Consider the following 20,490-nt stretch of genomic DNA (forward strand, 5'->3'; position numbering starts at 1 on the left):
TCCCCCTGTTAAAGTTCGTAATTTGAGTGCAGTCAATGTTCGCATGTTTACAGCAGCATCATGCCGCTTTGTAAGTAATCAACCAGGTACCAGTGACTGGGCGGACAATGATCAACATCACGGGACGCGACATTCATGTAGGCTGCCCACTGAGTATTCAATTAAGTGTATAGAGGGGTATGTCTACACTAATTAATTAGACTCCCTACTGAAACCAATGTCAACACAACTTATTAAAAACCCTATCTGTGACCTATGACAGTCTGCTTCACGGACAATAACACTTGCCATTGCCACCCAGTCTTCAGAGCAAGTGGACGTGCCTTCTATTTCGAATCTTATTGTGCACGAGAAAGGACGTGCATCATTTTAGTCGTCAGATCAACATGGAGATCTTGGGGCTGGTGGACGTCCCGTTGTATCTGCTTCTGGTCGTGGTGGCAGCTGTGTTGATCTATTTGTAAGTAGAAATACATATATACTCAATTCCAAAAGAAACGCAAATCAAAAGTATGGACGTCGGCACCTGCGATGTGCTGCTGATGCACTGTGTGTACTGACACAGGCCTATAGTGGGTTCAAAATGACTGTCTGGCAGAAGTTAACGCTGGTAGGAGTGATGAACGTTTCTTTTGAAACTAAGTATATCTACATGTATTAGGTTTGAGGATAGCCACGTACCGCATACCAACAAGAAGCGTGAGAGATTGCATGTATACACAAGTCACTATCCTTAGCTCCAAAAAGAAAGTTGCGCGTGTCAGGGGTAACTCATTGTTTCAATGTTAACGGGAAGGCTGCCACTGCGTAAGAGTGTCAAATACTTTTTTTGTGTTTCTATGGACCATATTTGATAAGGCACAGGGCTCAGGTGCTTGATCCTTCTTTAGCAATCTATATGTTCTTAGTTTATTACCATTAGCATTATTTACATTATTCCTCAGCTCTAAAATCCAGTCAGTTTCATCCAATTGAAATATGTTTTTTGCTTTTGGAGAGTCAACTGACCACGTGTCATCGACTGGTCATCGATCACGTCGGCGACGTTAAGGTTTCCAGCAAGCTTGTAAACTTCCTTTTCCCATGGGCGCCCTATTTTACTTGATCAAGCATGAATAATACGGGGCAGTTTTATAATTTCCATACTGTTAAGGCGGAAGAATAGACGAAATACTTCTATGCGTTGCTTCGTGGCACATGATTTCCAACATAATTTTGTCTCCCCTAGCGGCAACACTGAGGCATTACGTCTTAGGCTAAGAAAACATTTACATGCTTTGTTTTGCAGTGTGTAACTTTTAATGTTCATACAATCCCAAGATGGAAGCACCATGTTGGATAATAGGCTGAACCAAAGATTCACACAATTTAGTATAAATTGCATAATTAAATCACCAGCATTAAAATATTTAGTACAAAAAAAGCACCAAAAGCTCGACTTGCCGATTTAGCCAGTTCATTAATTGTGAACTTAAAGTCCACGTGTTCGTTGAGCCACAAACCAAGATATTTATAGTTGTTACTATTCTTCAAAAGAGTTTCACCAGAGCAATTTGTGTTGGTTGGCCTAAAATGAACAATCTTAGTTTTGTGGGATTAACCGCAAGTCTTCACTTTTGTCACCATTCATTGACATATTTAAACATATTTTGCAGTTCATTCTCCGTGGTAGCAAATAATGAAATATCATAAGCATATAACATAACACCCATATTTAAATCATTCACATTAACACCACTATTCATGCTTTTTAATTTGGCCGATTTGCAGGTGTTATATGTAATACCTGATTCACTCAGTTATTGTGCAAAATAACTGAAATTTCAGGTATCATACATAATACCTGAATTGAATGATTGTGCGATATCAATCCACACTATGGGCGATATGTCAAATGACCGTGTCATTTATCTTAGAGTGGCTGTACCTGACATTTATCAGGTATTATTTGAAATACCTGAAAATTTCAGTTGTTATGTCCAAAAACTGAGTGAATCAGTTGTTACACACAATACCTGAAAATGCAAGAATTGTACATAATAACTGCTTATACGTTTTAACTGTAACATATACAGGAAGTCGCTAGTTCGTATGTTGCAGTAAGAGGCACATGTACCGTGCCACTTCAAACACAACATTGCAACAATTGACCGCTTGTCGCAAGCTCCGACGTTCAAAATGTTTGGACCTCACTCACTATAGTTTAATATGAACTCTCACAAAGTGAAGGTCAGTTCTTAAATAAGATGTCCATTTTTGTACCTTTACTACGTATAAGTAATACATCTTTCTGCTGTCTGCTTTCTTAAACTGCAGCCCAGGATTGTGTTTTACCGCCTGAGCTACCTGTCTCAGAGAAGTCTTGCAACTGGACAATGCTATGAAGCTGAATAACCAGCGTGACCGTATAAATGGTATTTATTTTTCAGATATGGAACCTCGAACTATGATTACTTCAAGAAGCTAGGCATCCCTGGACCAACATCCTACCCTTTCATTGGATGCAGCATTGGCTTTGTAGGTTCAGATAGAGTCACTAAAACATTTTGATATGTACAACATGAGTCTTGTAAGAACTGACCATTTCCTGAAATGATATGAAAGTTTTTTCAGTAATGTCTGTGCATGGCATTTTCGTAAAAAATGTTAAAACAAGCATATGGTCAATAGTTCAGGTTCACAGGTGGGCAGACGTAGGTCTCGTCTCTTCTGATGTAATGTGCCTTATGCCTCGCGTTTATGTGTGAAAATGTTAAGCGTCCCTTGCTAGTTTGGCCATGAGGTTTGGAAACCTATGGGTTGGCTCTTACGTATATGGTATAGATACCAGCAAATATGCTCTTTTCTGAAATAATAATTCTTGTTAGACAAATAAGGACACAAATCTTAACATTTTACAAAAAGGTATTCATAGCATTGGTGGACATTTCATTGTGTTTATTATTGACACATTTGGTGTGTGATCTAATGTTGAGCTGCAAGGGGGGCCACACAGTTGTGGCTGGTACGTTGTTGCTATACATGACCGTGATGGCCACCGCATGATGTCCTGTTATGAGATTCTCAATAGCGTGATCAGCCACCTCCGCCCTCTTATTCATGGCTCCAGTGAGTCTGGTGCGTTTCTTGTGTAGGTTTTACCATTCTCGGTGCAATGTTTGGGTTCAGCTTCCGCATCCTGCATGTCCCAGGTGTTTTGAGTGGGTTGAGATCCGGACTGGTAGGGCCTAGGGATGGTGTTCTGTTGGAGAAGCTCTGCTACCCGTCGAGAATGATGGAGCTCTGCTGCCTCTCGAGAACGTTGTGGTCTCGCGTTGCCGCCCATGTAGACGTGTCTAGTAGCCAGAGGGTGGTTATCAAAATGTGGTACAATGATCGGATCCAGGATTTGACGCCCTGACCTGTCAGATTCCCCTGCATGCTGACCATCTCGAGCTTGCAGACAGGTAACCCCGCAGTGGATCTTCATCTATGTCCTCGGGTCCAAGACACGTCTGGCCAAACACCTTGCGATGACGTAAGACAGTAAAGGATGCTTGATTACCTTCCTTGACATCAAACCTGCTGATTTGAGTCGATTGCCAACTGCCCGTGATCACAAGTGTCTCTTGCACCATTTTCTTCTTCAGAAAGATGCTTGTGAATAAAAGTGTCACAAATCATCTCTACATTGTACGATGCCAACTAAAACGTAGAAATCACTAAGGTTGTCGCCTAAACAAGCGAGGCAGCTAGCAATTTTCGTGTCCCCATGTCACACGAGTCCCCCAAACCTTAGACGGTCCTTTGCCTCCTTAGTTTGCCGGTGAGCCTGTGCCATCCTCATCCTGCTTATAACTGAATGGTGGTAACCGAGCAGACGACAACAGCTTTGAGGGACATTTCTCATGTCATTATTTGCCACCTTTCGCCGTCAGATCATTTTCTGAGAGGCAGGTCGAACAAGAATTGAGACTTCAGATCAGACTAATTTCAAATTGTGCTGGACTTTACATCGAATGATTCAGAATGCAGATTCACCAAGTCGCGAGTGGTTAACATTATACTAACAACTGAAAATACCTGAAGACATTACAAATACAATTTTCGATATACTTTATAAATAATGGTCATTTCTTTCATTTATCATTTGAAGAATTGACGAAACCAAAATAAAGTTTCAAAATGATAAAAATACTTATGGCACGTTTCCCGAAATTCACCAAAAGCATACCCTGACAATTTGTCCTGTTCCCTTCATAAACATATGAAATCTGACTTAGGTATAAACCGTCCTTAGAACATCTACCGGGTAACGTTCTGACTGTTGGTAAATACGAACAACGTGTCCCCTCAAAAGATTTAAATTTACAGAGGATAGTTGAGGCTTTCACCAAATGAAATGAAAAATATGATAAGTCTATTGTTTATTTTCCTTCAGACTTTCTACTCTAAGTTCTACTCCTGGAAACAGCAGTATGGAAGCGTATTCGGGTAGGTTCATCTCATCACCTCATACATATACAGAGTAACATCTAGACCATGCATATACAGAGTAACATCTAGAACATGCATATACAGAGTAACATCTAGAACATGCATATACAGAGTAACATCTAGAACATGCATATACAGAGTAACATCTGGAACATGCATATACAGAGTAACATCTAGACCATGCATATACAGAGTAACATCTAGAACATGCATATACAGAGTAACATCTAGAACATGCATATACAGAGAAACAACTAGAACATGCATATACAGAGTAACATCTAGAACATGCATCTACAGAGAAACAACTGGAACATGCACATGCAGAGTAACATCTAGACCATGCATTTAAGAGTAACAACTAGAACATACATATACAGAGTAACATCTAGAACATGCATATACAGAGAAACAAAAGGAACATGCATATACAGAGAAACAAAAGGAACATGCACATGCAGAGTAACATCTAGAACATGCACATGCAGAGGAACATCTAGAACATGCATATACAGAGTAACATCTAGAACATACATATGCAGAGTAACATCTAGAACATGCATATACAGAGTAACATCTAGAACATGCATGTACAGAGTAACATCTAGAACATGCATATACAGAGAAACAACTGGAACATGCACATGCAGAGTAACATCTAGACCATGCATCTACAGAGTAACAACTAGAACATACATATACAGAGTAACATCTAGAACATGCATATACAGAGAAACAAAAGGAACATGCATATACAGAGAAACAAAAGGAACATGCACATGCAGAGTAACATCTAGAACATGCACATGCAGAGGAACATCTAGAACATGCATATACAGAGTAACATCTAGAACATACATATACAGAGTAACATCTAGAACATGCATATACAGAGTAACATCTAGAACATACATATACAGAGTAACATCTAGAACATGCATGTACAGAGTAACATCTAGAACATGCACATACAGAGTAACATATAGAACATGCATATACAGAGTAACATCTAGAACATGCATATACAGAGTAACATCTAGAACATGCATATACAGAGTAACATATAGAACATGCATATACAGAGTAACATCTAGAACATGCATATACAGAGTAACATATAGAACATGCATATACAGAGTAACATCTAGAACATGCATATACAGAGTAACATCTAGAACATGCATATACAGAGTAACATCTAGAACATGCATATACAGAGTAACATCTAGAACATGCATATACAGAGTAACATCTAGAACATGCATATACAGAGTAACATCTAGAACATGCATATACAGAGTAACATCTAGAACATGCATATACAGAGTAACATCTAGATCATGCACATGCAGAGTAACATCTAGAAGATGCATATACAGAGGAACATCTAGCACATGCACGTGGCTTCAGGGTGCTCTGGGACGTAATGATAGCACCTTTAACTTCTTTGAGAGGCATTTAGAATTTGGAGTACGAAGTAAGGATAAGATAATCAGATGAACAACTTCCTTATTTCAATTAGGAGGGAAGTTTTTGTGTACTAGGTTACACCGTTATCAACTTGTTCGTTCCTATATGTAATAAAGAAGTTGTTCATCCATTATTGTATCTTTACCTGGTAGCACCATGTCTATGATAATCGTATGCGCCGGAATTGGCATCAGTGACTAATGCTCTCAGTTGGCTGTTGTTTAATAATGATTATCAGTGGTTTTAGAAGCAAAACCCTCGAATAGGATGTTGGCGAAACATAAAATCCCATTCACTTTGTTTCTGTTTATATGGTTCTGATATTCTTCAATTAAGATACATATCTTACGGGCACTGGATGGTCATATTGCCAATAGTGAATGTGTTTGGTTTGAACAGTATGCCCGTCATATCATTGCTGTCAGCTTAATGTGTGAGGAAAGCCCGACGTGATGCAGGTTTTAGACGTTTACCACCTTGTTGAAAGCCAAGAGCGCGGGTATAGATGGTAATGACAAACCTAGAATCATAATCAGGGCGAATCTGGGATTTGAGCTCATGATTACAGATTTCAGGTCCGCCAGAAGGACGCAATTCTGCACACCGAATTACGGCGTCTTGTAGAGCCCTGGGCCATCCGTAGAAAAAAAACAGAAATCTATTCATTTCCATCATCAGCATCACATTTGTCGGTGGCCCAATGGCCCTAATTCATTTGTTTATGTTATTCTAAAATGCGATAAAGTTGGAATATACGACTGCAGCTTTCATGATTAGATTATTTGTATGAAAATACCGACTAGTCAGTAGAGTCCTGTGTTAAAATTGTCATGTTATCATACCATGTGTTGTTTTGTTGCAATAGGATCTTCATGGGGAAAACCCCAGCCTTAGTCATATCCGATCTGGACATTCTGAAAGAGGTCTTAGTGAAAAGTTTCAATACATTCAGAAACCGGATGGTAAGCAATGTCAACTTTTAAGCATTTTGACACTGAAAACATACCATCTTCATACGACATTTATATTATTATCATAAAGAACATGCAATGAAAAATTCGTCGACAGTGTAATCATTTCTATTGCTCTGATGGCAAGCAACGATAATCACTGAACTAATGTAAACAGGCAGTCTTAAAACTGACTCGGATATAGATATTATTAGTACTGATTAATTTAAACCTTTTGAGCTTCACTTTAGAAGAAATGCACTTATCACGATCGCCGTCTTAAAAAAACACAATTGTCGAATAACGTCTTTTCTAGTGTGACGTCATTACGACCTTACGTCACAATAAGATTAGGACGACGTCAACAGTGCCGCCCGGATGATTTAAACAATATACTGGTGCGCGTGAAGTGATATTTGCACGAGTGCACATACGATTTTTATGAACTCGGACAGTTCTAACGCAGGGGTATACATCTAGTTATTACACGTGGAGTACGTTCTAAATAATATAAAGTATGTACTCAATTTTCCAGAAAATCACAATCATACCCTACCCATTCAATTTGGCTGTGTTTTTCCTGGACGGTGCCCACTGGAAGAGAGTGAGAAGCATCATCAGCCCAAGCTTCAGCAGCGCCAAACTGAGACTGGTGATTTGTTCCCCTTGTCTTTGGATGTTTGCTCTTTTGGGTACCTGTACATAATATATCAGTTGATGGTATACTTGTGATATCAAAGTACATATCACAACGCAATAAATACCATCAATATGAGCGAGCTGTGGTCATTGTAAAATGGACGGTAGTGTGTGCTTGAATTTGAAAAGTTGTTAAATTGTTATTAATGACAGAAATTTTCACAGAATATGTATCCTTTTTTTGAGAAGTATCCTTTTTCTCCGTCCCAATTTGAATACAAATGTACCATTCGACTTGACGAAATCGATACCACGTTTACAGTTTCGTTCAATACGTATCAGAGCAACTCAGTTCTAAGTTCTTCTTCTGTATTCTACTAACTGGCGGATTCACTTTGCAATGTAGCATGACGTTTTAACATTTGAAACCTCTATTTAAGATCATCAGTTTCAAAGTTGAAGTTACTGAGTTTCTTTTTTACGAAAGTGAAAATTGAAAGAACTGTTGTTTCATTAGGTCTGTTTAACTATCACTCATTCCTGAAACAGGGTTTGTAGAATGTATACGTAATCTGTAGGTAATTTTGTTTGAATATTGTAAGTTTGTGCCGACAAAATTATTGTGTTTCCATGATAAGATGTCTAAGATACGTAATGCGATCTTGTTTTATTTTTTAAGCGTTTTAGATCAAATTATATTAAGAATATGAAACCACGAAGAAGAATTCTGTGAGTGCTGACTAACCGCAAGTACAGTTCATTTATCCGGATATATCGCTGACTTATGATATTTTTTATTGACCATCAGCTTAATTCGAAAATCATTGCACAAATGAGTCACCTCTTCTATTTTCAGATGGGTGCTGCCATCAACGACTGCGCAATGACTCTTTCCAAAAACTTTTCAAAAGTCGTCGGGAAAAACGAAGCAGTGAATATGAAAAAGTAAGTATGGAGGTATCGTGTCAAGTTTTGCTGTTAATTCGGTCATATGGGTTGAAGTGATTTGTTTTGTTTTGTTCCCCGGTACTACATATACATGTTTATTATTTTTGTAAAGTTTTACACTGGCGATCGAATACCTTCGTGAAAGACTATGACAGAATAAATATTGTTGCCTCCTAATGTTAAACACTTGACTTGTTTGGGATGGCTGCCACTTGCTGAGTGCGTTACGCTCACCTTGTCGCGAATACCTGGTAACATCACTATTTGATAGTGATTCCTAAACACATGATCATGATATAGTCTGAATCGTACAATGGACGATAGTTATTCTTGTTTTCTTACTTTGTTGGCTGGAGAGAACTGTACATCGAGACATTCGCCTATCAGACTTGCTGGAGTCACTCTTATGCACTCCTTGATGAGATAATCTCTTGGCCCCTGATTTTAGCACCACTGGTCAAGGTGGGTCAGATCCAATTGTATGTTGCATTAGAACCAGAATCATACAATCCCTGTTTGATACAGTACTCTGTAAAGTTATCACGCATCCCATGTGGAAGCTTAGTGATCAGAGTTGACACATGTGAAGCACAATACAGTTCAGCTCCACTCTGCGTGGATTTAAACATCCCAACTAACGACTGCATACGCACGGCAAAGTTCTCAAAGGCATCATAATCTCCAAACCCTAATTGGTGGACTGTTATCTCACTCTGAATCAGTTGGCATGCACTACCATTTGTGCGTTGCAACACCTACACATCTCCTGTATAAGGAGTAGGGTGAAACATGAATGCCCCGACAAGCTGTCTTGGTTTATTACCAAGTTTATCCAATAATAGTTGATACTTGTAAGATTAAGTCAGGCGGGGATGAACATCAAGTGCCATCTTCAGGAAGATAAAGTCTCGTTCCGTACCACTTTTGAACACTGGTAGAGTAGGTTCAGGAATACCATACAGAGATGAAATCAGCATTGCATTCATGGGCAAATCAACACTGGGAATATCTGAAGCATGAATAGGCTGAGGCACAATAGCAGGTGATGGATTCACATGGGAATCCTTATTCTGTCCAGTTGCAAACACATCAGCACTTGGATTGAAGGAGTGGTTATGGCCTTACATTAGAATATTAAATATCAGGCTTGATACGTCTATCAGTGGTTGGTTCACACTGGTCAGTTATTCCCTTGGGTATGTTACCTCAGTGTGACTTTCTCAGGAATATGATGCCTCACTAACACCTGGCTCCTTTATCCGGTGACCAGTGTCAATCAATGATGAAATTAACGCTGCTTCTTATATCTATCCTCAGCTTCTTTCTTCAGCAACCTGTGACTTTCTACTTTCCTTCCTATTCTTGATACTCCTCACCATACTGTCTAGTTCATGACTAGTTTCAGAAGCTTCATCCTCCGTGTGCTGAATGTGAACATCTCTCTCTCTATCTTACTCCAACTGCTTCTTAAGTTCATCAGGTTCATGTTTTCGTTTTACCTTCTCAACTGCAGCAGTTTGCGAATCACTTTGTCTAGACAAGACAGACGACCTAGTAGAACGTGCACTTCCTATGCTTACTTTTGATCCTCTGGTCATTATTTCATCAAGTTCATGCCAACTACATAATCTGACAAATAGCCAGGTGGTCGTCTGCGCCAGGACGAAAACCATACAAGGCGTCCGCCTTGCGAGTGCGACTGTGTTTTACCTGGTATATCATTGTTATCACTGTCAAATTTCATAATTAGGAAAAATACTTACAAGATCCGGCTCGCGGGACCATGAAAAGAAGACGAAGAAATCACCGTAGATATTTAAGACCATTTAATGGCAGTTTGTTATTTCATATTCTTACAGGCAAGTCATGGCAGAATGTTAAAACACGGACAGCACGTGGTTACGTTAAAAAGTATGAATTGGGTGCCTCGACATGTTGCACCAGCAACAAAATGGCACCCCATGTACACAGCATGGGCAACAGGCGAATAGCCTTACTATTCTTATTATTTTTTAACTGTATCCATTCAAAAGACTTTGAAGAAAAGAAAGAAAAAAGAAAGGGAAGTATCTATTCCATATATACTATATACAAAAGAAAGGGTAAACATGTCTATGTTATTGTTTTTCAAACCCTGGAGACGTGGGTCGTTGCTTAAGTCAGCAAGCACTGATGTGCACACCCTGGAGACGTGGGTCGTTGCTAAAGTCAGCAAGCACTGATGTGCACACCCTGGAGACGTGGGTCGTTGCTTAAGTCAGCAAGCACTGATGTGCACACCCTGGAGACGTGGGTCGTTGCTAAAGTCAGCAAGCACTGATGTGCACACCCTGGAGACGTGGGTCGTTGCTTAAGTCAGCAAGCACTGATGTGCACACCCTGGAGACGTGGGTCGTTGCTTAAGTCAGCAAGCACTGATCTGCACACCCTGGAGACGTGGGTCGTTGCTTAAGTCAGCAAGCACTGATGTGCAACGTCCAAACTCGATTGTTACCAGGCCGTTATGATAAAGCTGGATTGATGACGACTGTGACGTAAATAATACTCATTCGCTCATTCACCAGAATATGTCTTCTCTGGTTAACACTAATATGTGTCACAGAAAACGACGGAAATGTTTTACTATGAGTTGAGTAACTAATTATTGTCTCGAATGTATCTAACATATCTCTTTCAGATACTTTTCGGCTTACACCATTGATGTCATTTCACGAACTGCCTTTGGTATAAAGATTGATTCCCAAAACGACTTCGACAACCCTTTTGTCGCAAATGCTAAAGAAATCTTTCAACATACAAATATGAGAAGAGTATTACCAATAATAGCAGGTACCGTTGGCCTTATCTTATATTATGTTTGTGAATACGGAACCATGATCGATATAGTTTGGATACAAGAAACATGTAGCACACATTAAACACCCAGCAACATCATTTATCAAAAACGTTTCGTTACTCAAGGTCACAACGAGGAGTGAGAAGATACAAATGTCTACCATAAGCACGAACTCCAAATAGGATATGCATCTATATTACAGTACACAAGTCTTTTTGTCTTCAATGTCTTCAATATTGGAGCTGATATTATTCCTGTGCTGCACTTAGAAAGAGTTTGTGAATTTGATCAAAGGACAATTGTCAGTTTTCACACATGTATGTACGAATGGGTGTACTTTCTCTCCACGGCTGCTTCAGGTGTGATGCCGAGACTTGCGCGGGCCTTAAGGAAGCGAGGGTTTGGAATGTATCCACAACGTGTCATGAGCTTTTTTCAAAGAAATGTCACGGAAATGATCAAACAGCGACAAAACAAGAAAAGGGAAAAACAAAAGGTTAGGTGGTTGATAGTGTTATGGTCACAATCCTAACTCCTGTTTGGGGATATTCTTGATAACATTTGACTATCAAAGCTGGTGTTGATCTACTGTTAGGCACCCAGTATGTATGTTCATATTACTGAGGCATATTCGGTACGATGCTTAAAGGACAAAAATAACTCAGCTTTCCTTAAGGCTGATTATTTAAAGAATTATGAAAGAAGACATGTTGCATTAATAGCAGAGAACCGACTTCCTGCAACTGCTTTTATTTTATTATTTTATTTTTGTAATCTTTATTTTTTAACACTTTAACTTTGACGCTTTGAGGCCAAGGCTGATTTTCAAAGACTTCAACAAGAAAACATCCCGTATTTATAGCAGAGAATCGACTTCCTGCAACTCTTGGTGGACGCTGAGATAGAGGCAGATTCAGATGACATTGCCCACGCAGCCAAGGGACAGATCTCAGAGAGCGATGCAGTCAGACGTGAGTACAGACATCGTCATGAGTGAGCGAGTGATTGATTTGTAGCAATTGTATACAGACAGAGAGCTCTAAACTTTAAAGATTTTAGACGTTTACAGTGTTTGTCAAACCACATCTTCCCGAGGCAAGGGCGTTAACTGACTATAAAAGTCCAGTTTCCAATCATTACTGAACTAGGCTGGAATTCCGGATTTGGGGCTGGACTGACGAGTCTATGCATAGTTCAATCAAAATCAAGTAACGTACTAGACAGCCGGTTTGTAAACAACGTGGATTTCGACAACAGGATTTGTACCGCCAACTGGGCGTCGACAGATATTTTGCAAATCTTCTCGTGTTTTTAATCAAGGTGCTCAAATGATTTGATGCGCTTCGCGAGGTAAGACAATATAGATCTTGACTATCGATCAGGTCGTCATGACTGGGCGCCGCCATTATGTTTGAAGCAATGCAAGTGATATGAGAGGTGGAATCTTATTGGTCAATAGGAGGGACATAGAAGGGACATAACTCGTAATAGCCACTGGTGGCAAGGGTGGAAACTAGACTTTTAAAGTCAGTTAACGCCCTTGCCTCGGGAAGATGGTAAAACCAACGATCACGGTGTGACAAATCAAGGATGATAATCAGGGCGTATATGCAATTTTCGGATCCACGACACTTGTGACTCTCACATACTACTTCATGTAAGTGATACGGCTGTCACTGATTATATGGATATTGTTGTACTTCCAGCGTAGTGCTGCATACTTATGCGCAGTCATTCGCCCTCACCTCAACACTCCACATACAACACAACACACGTGTTGTTCCCAAGCGTGTATTACCCAGAAACATAGACCGGAAACCACCGGTGTACATCAGCCGATAGAAAAAGTAGGACTGCTCAAATAAACGGAGCACTGTTTTAGTGGATATGGCAGATATCAAAATGTAATATTTGATATAAGATTGACAGTGTATATGATATAGTTCATGCATACAGCTGGTTGGTGCAATCTAACCCGTAATTGACCTTGATAACACTATTTGATACGGCTACTCTGCAGTACAAGGATGACACTATTTTTTTCATTTACAGGTCTATCGACAGATGAAATAGTTGGCCAAAGCATAGTTTTTTTTTCTGCTGGATACGAAGCAACGGCTTCAACACTGACCTTTGCGTCCTACAGCCTTGCCGTGAACCCGGATGTCCAAGAGAAAGCATACAATGAAATCACAGAAATGCTTGGAAATGTCAGTAGGAGTCTCATTACAAGAACTTATCATCTCTCTTGACATAATGAAGACAGTAGGGGGCTGGGAAATACTCTCAAATAAAAGCATTATCATATGAAATCTCGACTAAACGATTTTTACTGAACGATTCCGACTTTTTCATAAGCATGTGTTTATGAATCATTTGTAAACAATTTATTAAACATTAAAGTTTAAACTCAAGGCTTCAGTAAATGATGTTTTTGACAACTTTTCATACTTAATGCATTATCATCAATAATAAGGTATTTGGGAAATTAGACATGGTTATTAAACCTTTCCGAAGCAAATCAATAGGTGAACGTAATCATCAACAGTTTGCCGAGTGTTAAATGCGATTCTGCTTGAATCAGCTTAATCGAGTCAGTCAGTCTGAGACAACAGTCTCTTTCTCTTTCTCCAGGAGGAACCTAATTACGACAACATACAGAAACTGAAGTATCTGGACAATATCCTCACGGAGACGCTCAGGCTCTACCCACCAGTCATTACGTAAGTAACAATCGTAACATAAGGCTGTGGCCTCATCCGATGCCTTCCAGAGTCCCTGACGCTGAATGAGGGAAGGTTGACACGCTTGTGGGTTTGCTCATAGTTGGATTGTAGCTGTCAGTTGTAATATTGATAAACACCAACTCACTCACTCACCGGTGTTGACTATAGAGTCACGTGAAATAATACAACCAGTGCCATTTCCAAGATCATTGACATTAATGGCATCTCACATCGGATATATGATACATTCTTGGTAACACATTCTCAAAATATACGGATTACTTTATTTAAGTTGTATGCAACTACCAAGGACTTGTTCACATTGTCCTTGTAAATTAGTACTCAAATAATATATATATATATATGAAATAAAACTATTAAACGTCAATGCCAGAGAATAACCAGTCTCGATTATCCGACGAAACAGTTTCTTTGCGCGTAAAAAGAAAAGTGGTGGAGAACATGATATGAATGAATCAGTGATGCCAGCAGGTGTTCAGGAAAAGGGTATGTATGTCCTGCCCTACCCTGCTGTTACCTTGTCTGTATCAAGACCAGTTCATGTGTACCAATGAAAAAGTGCCGTTTCCGGTTATTTATTATGTCATTGGGGTATGACATGCATGTTTTGATGTCAGGGTTATTTCACAGATAAATGCTATAGTAAAATAATAAAAATATGTTCTATATAAGGAAGTGAAATCATTAACAACTCTTAAAACTGCCCTTACCAGTACCATTGGGGGATAAGATATGATTCGGATTGATAGACACTGGGTGTGACAGAGTATTACCAGAGTCAAATCCATCGTGCCATGAAATTTGAGAAGCCACTATATTTTAACCTTTGTCTTTTGCTTAGGAAGTTGTGATATTTATTTGATTCTGTATCTAGCAATGTACGACGACCAAATCACAGCGTGAGGAGCCGTCGTTTGTGAAACTGATCTTTAACGCCACAGAGAATGCCTGAATTAAACATTTTCTACCCGATGGAAATAGCTAGAGCACAGGACGTGTGAGTTGCCTTTTTAAACATCACTGTTCCATTTACATCAGTTTATTATGACTATGTTTTAAGGTTACATCGCAGAGCGTCTGAAACTATTCAGATCAAGGGGTTGACAATCCCAAAGGGTCAAACAGTCTTTATCCCCGTGTTCGCTCTGCAAAGAGACCCCCAGCTCTTCAAGGATCCAGAGTCCTTCAAACCAGAAAGGTAATGCTATCCACCAGACGTCTCTAATGTATGATATTGTTATGGAAACCAAACGAACTCTCACACATCGTGGCAATGGGACATGGGCAGACTCTGGCTCATCGTCCCGAGGCAAGACTGTCCAGTGGCCTATATCAAAGTCTAGTTTTCACCTTTGACTTTTCAAGCCAACTAAGCACACGATACACGATCGGAAGGAGAGTATCGCACATATCGATAGTCCAATCAGAGACCGTTTTAAATAAATCAACATCCTGGTTCCGAAAACATGGCCGCTGCGACGGCAACAGCCATCACGTGTGACATTACATATAGTGACTTTACATATTTGAGTTAAAACTTCATTGTATTTTAACTCGACGACTGAACGCTTATCGCAGTGACTAAGATGCAGTGGTCGTTTTAGACGACCCATTCTGAGCGTTACATGTTACCACGACATTCTGTGTTAGAAGATACTGTGTAGTCCGTGTGCCTATGTTATTGCAACAAGCGAAATCCAGCAGTATTGAGTATATTTACTGTGGATATATCGTTTTCTGCTCAATGGGCACAGCTCGGGCTCAACACGCCGTGATCGAGCCACGAAAAGTTTGCTTGAAAAGGGTGAAAAGACTTTGATATTGGCAAGTGGTTTAGGAAGATGACTCAGACACGTTGGCCACGTACTCGAACATCCATCATTATACAAACAAATCATCCAAAAATACCTTCATAATGCTTTGTTTCCATCCAGTCTGCGGCACGATAACGATTGCAAATTTACAGTAAGTTATCATAAAGAGTTGCCTCAACATTTTGAATTAATGTTTTGTCAAGGTTATATAGTTTTGTCAAAGGTTTGTGTCATATATACAGCCGAACATCGTTATCTCGAACCCCGTTATCTCGAATGTATCAATATATCGAACCTATTCTCCCGTCCCGACCGCCTCACCATATAATACAAAAAAACATTGCCCGCATTTTGACTCGGTCCCAACTTCGACTTAACTTTAGAATTATGTACATTTATCTCGAAGTTGTACCTGTAAGACTGAAATAGGATATTTGACTGATGTTATCAATGATCTCAAAGGTTATTTCTCGTTATTTAATTTTCAGACATGATGAAAAGTCCAACCCGCTTTCCTTCCTTGCTTTCGGATATGGTCCGAGGAAATGTATTGGCATGCGGCTTGCTCTGGTGAAGGCTAAAATAGCCCTGGTTCATGTTCTGAGAACTGTGAAGTTTGAACGTACGCCAGACACGCCGGTACGATTCATTCTGTAACATGTGTCGTCATGTTCACCACAACCACAATTCCAATCACCAAATCATTCCATTTCGTCGTCTTCATTGTCGGGGGCACGGGTGGCCCAGTCGTCTAAGGCGCCGCGATTCGCTGTGCAGAGTTGCGTCCCTTGGGCACGCCAGAAACCTATGATTGTGGGTTCGAATCCCGGTTCGCCCCGATTATGTTTCTAGGTTTGTCAGCACCATACCCGTGCTCGTGGGTTTCACCGAAGTGGTAAACGTCTGAGACCTGCATCACTTCGGGCTTACCTCCCGCATTAAGCTGACACGCCGTGATATAACTGGAATACTGTTAAAAGCGGCGTTAAACCCAACTCACTCACTCACTCTTCATTGTCAGCTCAGGGAATAACCGGTCAAAACATTAGCGACATTCATTCTCGTATCTCGATGAACTGAAGGTCAGGATAGACTTCAAAATCCTTTGACACTTCCAACACATACTGATGCTTTTGGAACATTAGGTTTATCTGGTTCCCATTTCAAGTGACGTGTACGTATCTGTCAAGAAGGTATTGGGAAGCGAAACTCCTACCTGCACACATCCTTTCTCTACAATCCTGTTGTATGTTTCTGTTCCTGATTGTGATTTCAACAATTGATTGTTGAGTGCCCGCTTTAACATCATACTCGTTCTTATAATCCACTGCCTGGGGTGGCACACATAACTTTCAACAGGCTGTTATGAACATTGATAATATCGATTTAGCGTCCTTCAATGATATCCCTTGCATTTTGTATGAACATTTTAACATCAGCCTACCCTAATTTCATAACATTTACTCACGACAGTCTTCTCAGGATTTCAATCACGAATGAGAAACATTAATAAACTATTTCGTCTGGGACAATATGTTCTGTAAGAAATTCTAACTTCCCACGAATACATCGACATATCTGTATAAATCTCAGCTATGCATACTTGGATTTTCAGGATATCTGCGGGTATGGTGTTGTGTTTACTGGGCAACTCGAACTGTGGTTTATCTCATGTCATTCTATCACCCACATACTCAGACTAGAATAATGCAAAATGTTTGAACGATAGAGTGAATATATTCCAATGTTACGAAACATATAAGAATATTTTGAACGGTAAATACCTCGGTTGAAGACCACTGCCTTGACTTGTCTCCATAAAACAAGTCAGAAAGGTAGAACACGTAGAAACGGGTGTTGTGGTGGTCATGATGGCATCAAATTCATCTCTTGACCTTTTCATGATATGCCCTCATAACACCATATTCACGACTCTCCTTCATGACTATATTCACGACACTCTATGACACCATATTCACCACGCCCCTTCATGACACCATATTCACCACGCCCCTTCATGACACCATATTCACCACGCCCCTTCATGACACCATATTCACCACGCTCCTTCATGACACCATATTCACCACGCCCCTTCATGAGACCATATTCATCACGCCCCTTCATGACACCATATTCACCACGCCCCTTCATGACACCATATTCACCACGCCCCTTCACGACACCATATTCACGATGCCCCGCTGTGACATCATATACATGACGGTCCTTCATGACATCATATTCACGACTCTCCTTCATGACATCATATTCACGACACTCCATGACACCATATTCACCACGCCCCTTCATGACACCATATTCACCACGCTCCTTCATGACACCATATTCACCACGCCCCTTCATGAGACCATATTCATCACGCCCCTTCATGACACCATATTCACCACGCCCCTTCATGACACCATATTCACCACGCCCCTTCACGACACCATATTCACGATGCCCCGCTGTGACATCATATACATGACGGTCCTTCATGACATCATATTCACGACTCTCCTTCATGACATCATATTCACGACGCTCCATGACACCATATTCACCACGCCCCTTCATGACACCATATTCACGATGCCCCGTTGTGACATCATATACATGACACTCCTTCATGACATCATATTCACCACGCCCCTTCATGACATCATATTCACGACACTCCATGACACCATATTCACCACGCCCCTTCATGACACCATATTCACGACTCTCCTTCATGACTTTATATTCACGACGCTCCTTCATGATTTCATATTCACGACGCTCCTTCATGACATCATATTCACCACGCCCCTTCATGACACCATATTCACGACACTCCATGACACCATATTCATCCAAGCCCCTTCATGACATCATATTCATCCAAGCCCCTTCATGACACCATATTCATCCAAGCCCCTTCATGACATCATATTCACGACTCTCCTTCATGACATCATATTCACGACGCTCCATGACACCATATTCATCCAAGCCCCTTCATGACTTCATATTCACGACTCTCCTTCATGACAGCATATTCACGACGCTCCATGACACCATATTCATCCAAGCCCCTTCATGACATCATATTCACGACACTCCTTCATGACATCATATTCACGACACTCCTTCATGACTTCATATTCACGACGCTCCTTTATGACTTCATATTCACGACGCTCCTTCATGACAGCATATTCACGACGCTCCATGACACCATATTCACGACTCTTCTTAATGACACCATATTCACGACACTTCTTAATGACATCATATTCATGACAATCTTTCATGACATCATATTCACGACACTCCTTCATGACATCATATTCACGACGCTCCTTCATGACTTCATATTCACGACACTCCTTCATGACAACATATTCACGACACTTCTTAATGACACCATATTCAAGACACTTCTTAATGACATCATATTCATGACAATCTTTCATGACATCATATTCACGACACTCCTTCATGACATCATATTCACGACACTCCTTCATGACTTCATATTCACGACACTCCTTCATGACACCATATTCACGACTCTCCTTCATGACATCATATTCACCACGCCCCTTCATGACACCATATTCACGACAATCTTTCATGACATCATATTCATTCCGAGATAAAACTGGAATACTGTTAAAAAAACTCCCTCATATTTCCTCATGACATATTCATAACATCGCCATTAAGTGGTGACTAATTTCTTCAGCATAATACACTTATTACCGTCATTCTTTCATAATCTATTGTATAGCCCATACTGTATATATGCCTTTGCGTTTTTTCAGGAGGTTTTGACGTTTAAGGAAACCAACTTTCTTCGATCAGAGAAGGACATAACATTGAAATTATCTTCAAGATGCTAAATCTTCAACGAGTGAGTGAGTATGATTCTACGCCGTTCTTTAGCAATATTCCAGCAATATCACGGCGGGGGACACCAGAAATGGGCCTCACACATTGTACCAATGTCGGGAATCGCGTGACGAGCGAACGTTTTAACGACAAGGCTACACGACCGCCCCAAATCTTCAATGAAACCATCCCGATTTTATAATGGCAGTTATTTTTCTTATTTGAAAATATGTAACGTCTAATAAAATTTAATGTGTGCATACTCATGTGTCAGTGTATTGTTTGCTAGATATGTCGTACCTACTAATTAATATCAATGCCTCTTGAACATTTTTCAATTATGTTTATTTCTCTGAATTTCCTTACGTTATTTAATATATACTTTCTCTTAAAACAGTTATCTTTGAAATATTTCTGAGCAGAACTGTTACGGGTCGATTTCCATATTGAAACAGTATGTTAATCCAGAAATCTGTACGTGAACGTACTTAGTGTGAAACCTACAAACAACCAACAAATAGTATACAATCAACAATACTTTACAAAATTCACTAGGTTTAGAAATCAATACAAATTACTGCACAGCAATTACAATGGCAGTACACAATAAAGTGGTAGTACGATATTCAATGACAGTATAGAATATGATGGCAGGGGTCAGTGTCAAATATAAAAATATATTGGTGATAGCAAAGGTCAGTGATAATAATATATACCTAGCTTCCAAAGCG

At 40.0% G+C, this 20,490-nt stretch overlaps 1 protein-coding gene across 1 annotated transcript; it reads left to right on the forward strand.

Moving 5' to 3' along the window:
- Positions 1 to 278: 278 nt before the first annotated feature.
- LOC124150323 (cytochrome P450 3A13-like) lies at positions 279 to 20,013 on the forward strand. The gene is made up of 14 exons (XM_046522303.2): positions 279 to 460; positions 2,430 to 2,517; positions 4,421 to 4,473; positions 6,812 to 6,908; positions 7,432 to 7,548; positions 8,392 to 8,480; positions 11,161 to 11,312; positions 11,679 to 11,815; positions 12,182 to 12,290; positions 13,372 to 13,529; positions 13,954 to 14,042; positions 15,127 to 15,264; positions 16,369 to 16,519; positions 19,693 to 20,013. The coding sequence occupies exons 1-14, from the start codon at positions 387 to 389 to the stop codon at positions 19,768 to 19,770; spliced, it is 1,530 nt and encodes a 509-aa protein (XP_046378259.2). The 5' UTR covers positions 279 to 386; the 3' UTR covers positions 19,771 to 20,013.
- Positions 20,014 to 20,490: the final 477 nt, after the last annotated feature.

The sequence above is a fragment of the Haliotis rufescens genome, unplaced genomic scaffold (genome assembly GCF_023055435.1).
Source record: "Haliotis rufescens isolate VD_foot unplaced genomic scaffold, xgHalRufe1.0.p SCAF_4, whole genome shotgun sequence".
NCBI classification, from domain to species: Eukaryota; Metazoa; Mollusca; class Gastropoda; order Lepetellida; family Haliotidae; genus Haliotis; species Haliotis rufescens.

Excerpts from the sequence above, each read along its gene's own strand:
- LOC124150323 (XM_046522303.2), top strand. The coding sequence starts at position 387 with ATGGAGATCTTGGGGCTGGTGGACGTCCCGTTGTATCTGCTTCTGGTC. Across the intron at positions 2,518-4,420 it reads TTGGATGCAGCATTGGCTTT|ACTTTCTACTCTAAGTTCTA; the intron begins GTAGGTTCAGAT and ends ATTTTCCTTCAG. Across the intron at positions 12,291-13,371 it reads AGAGAGCGATGCAGTCAGAC|GTCTATCGACAGATGAAATA; the intron begins GTGAGTACAGAC and ends TTTCATTTACAG.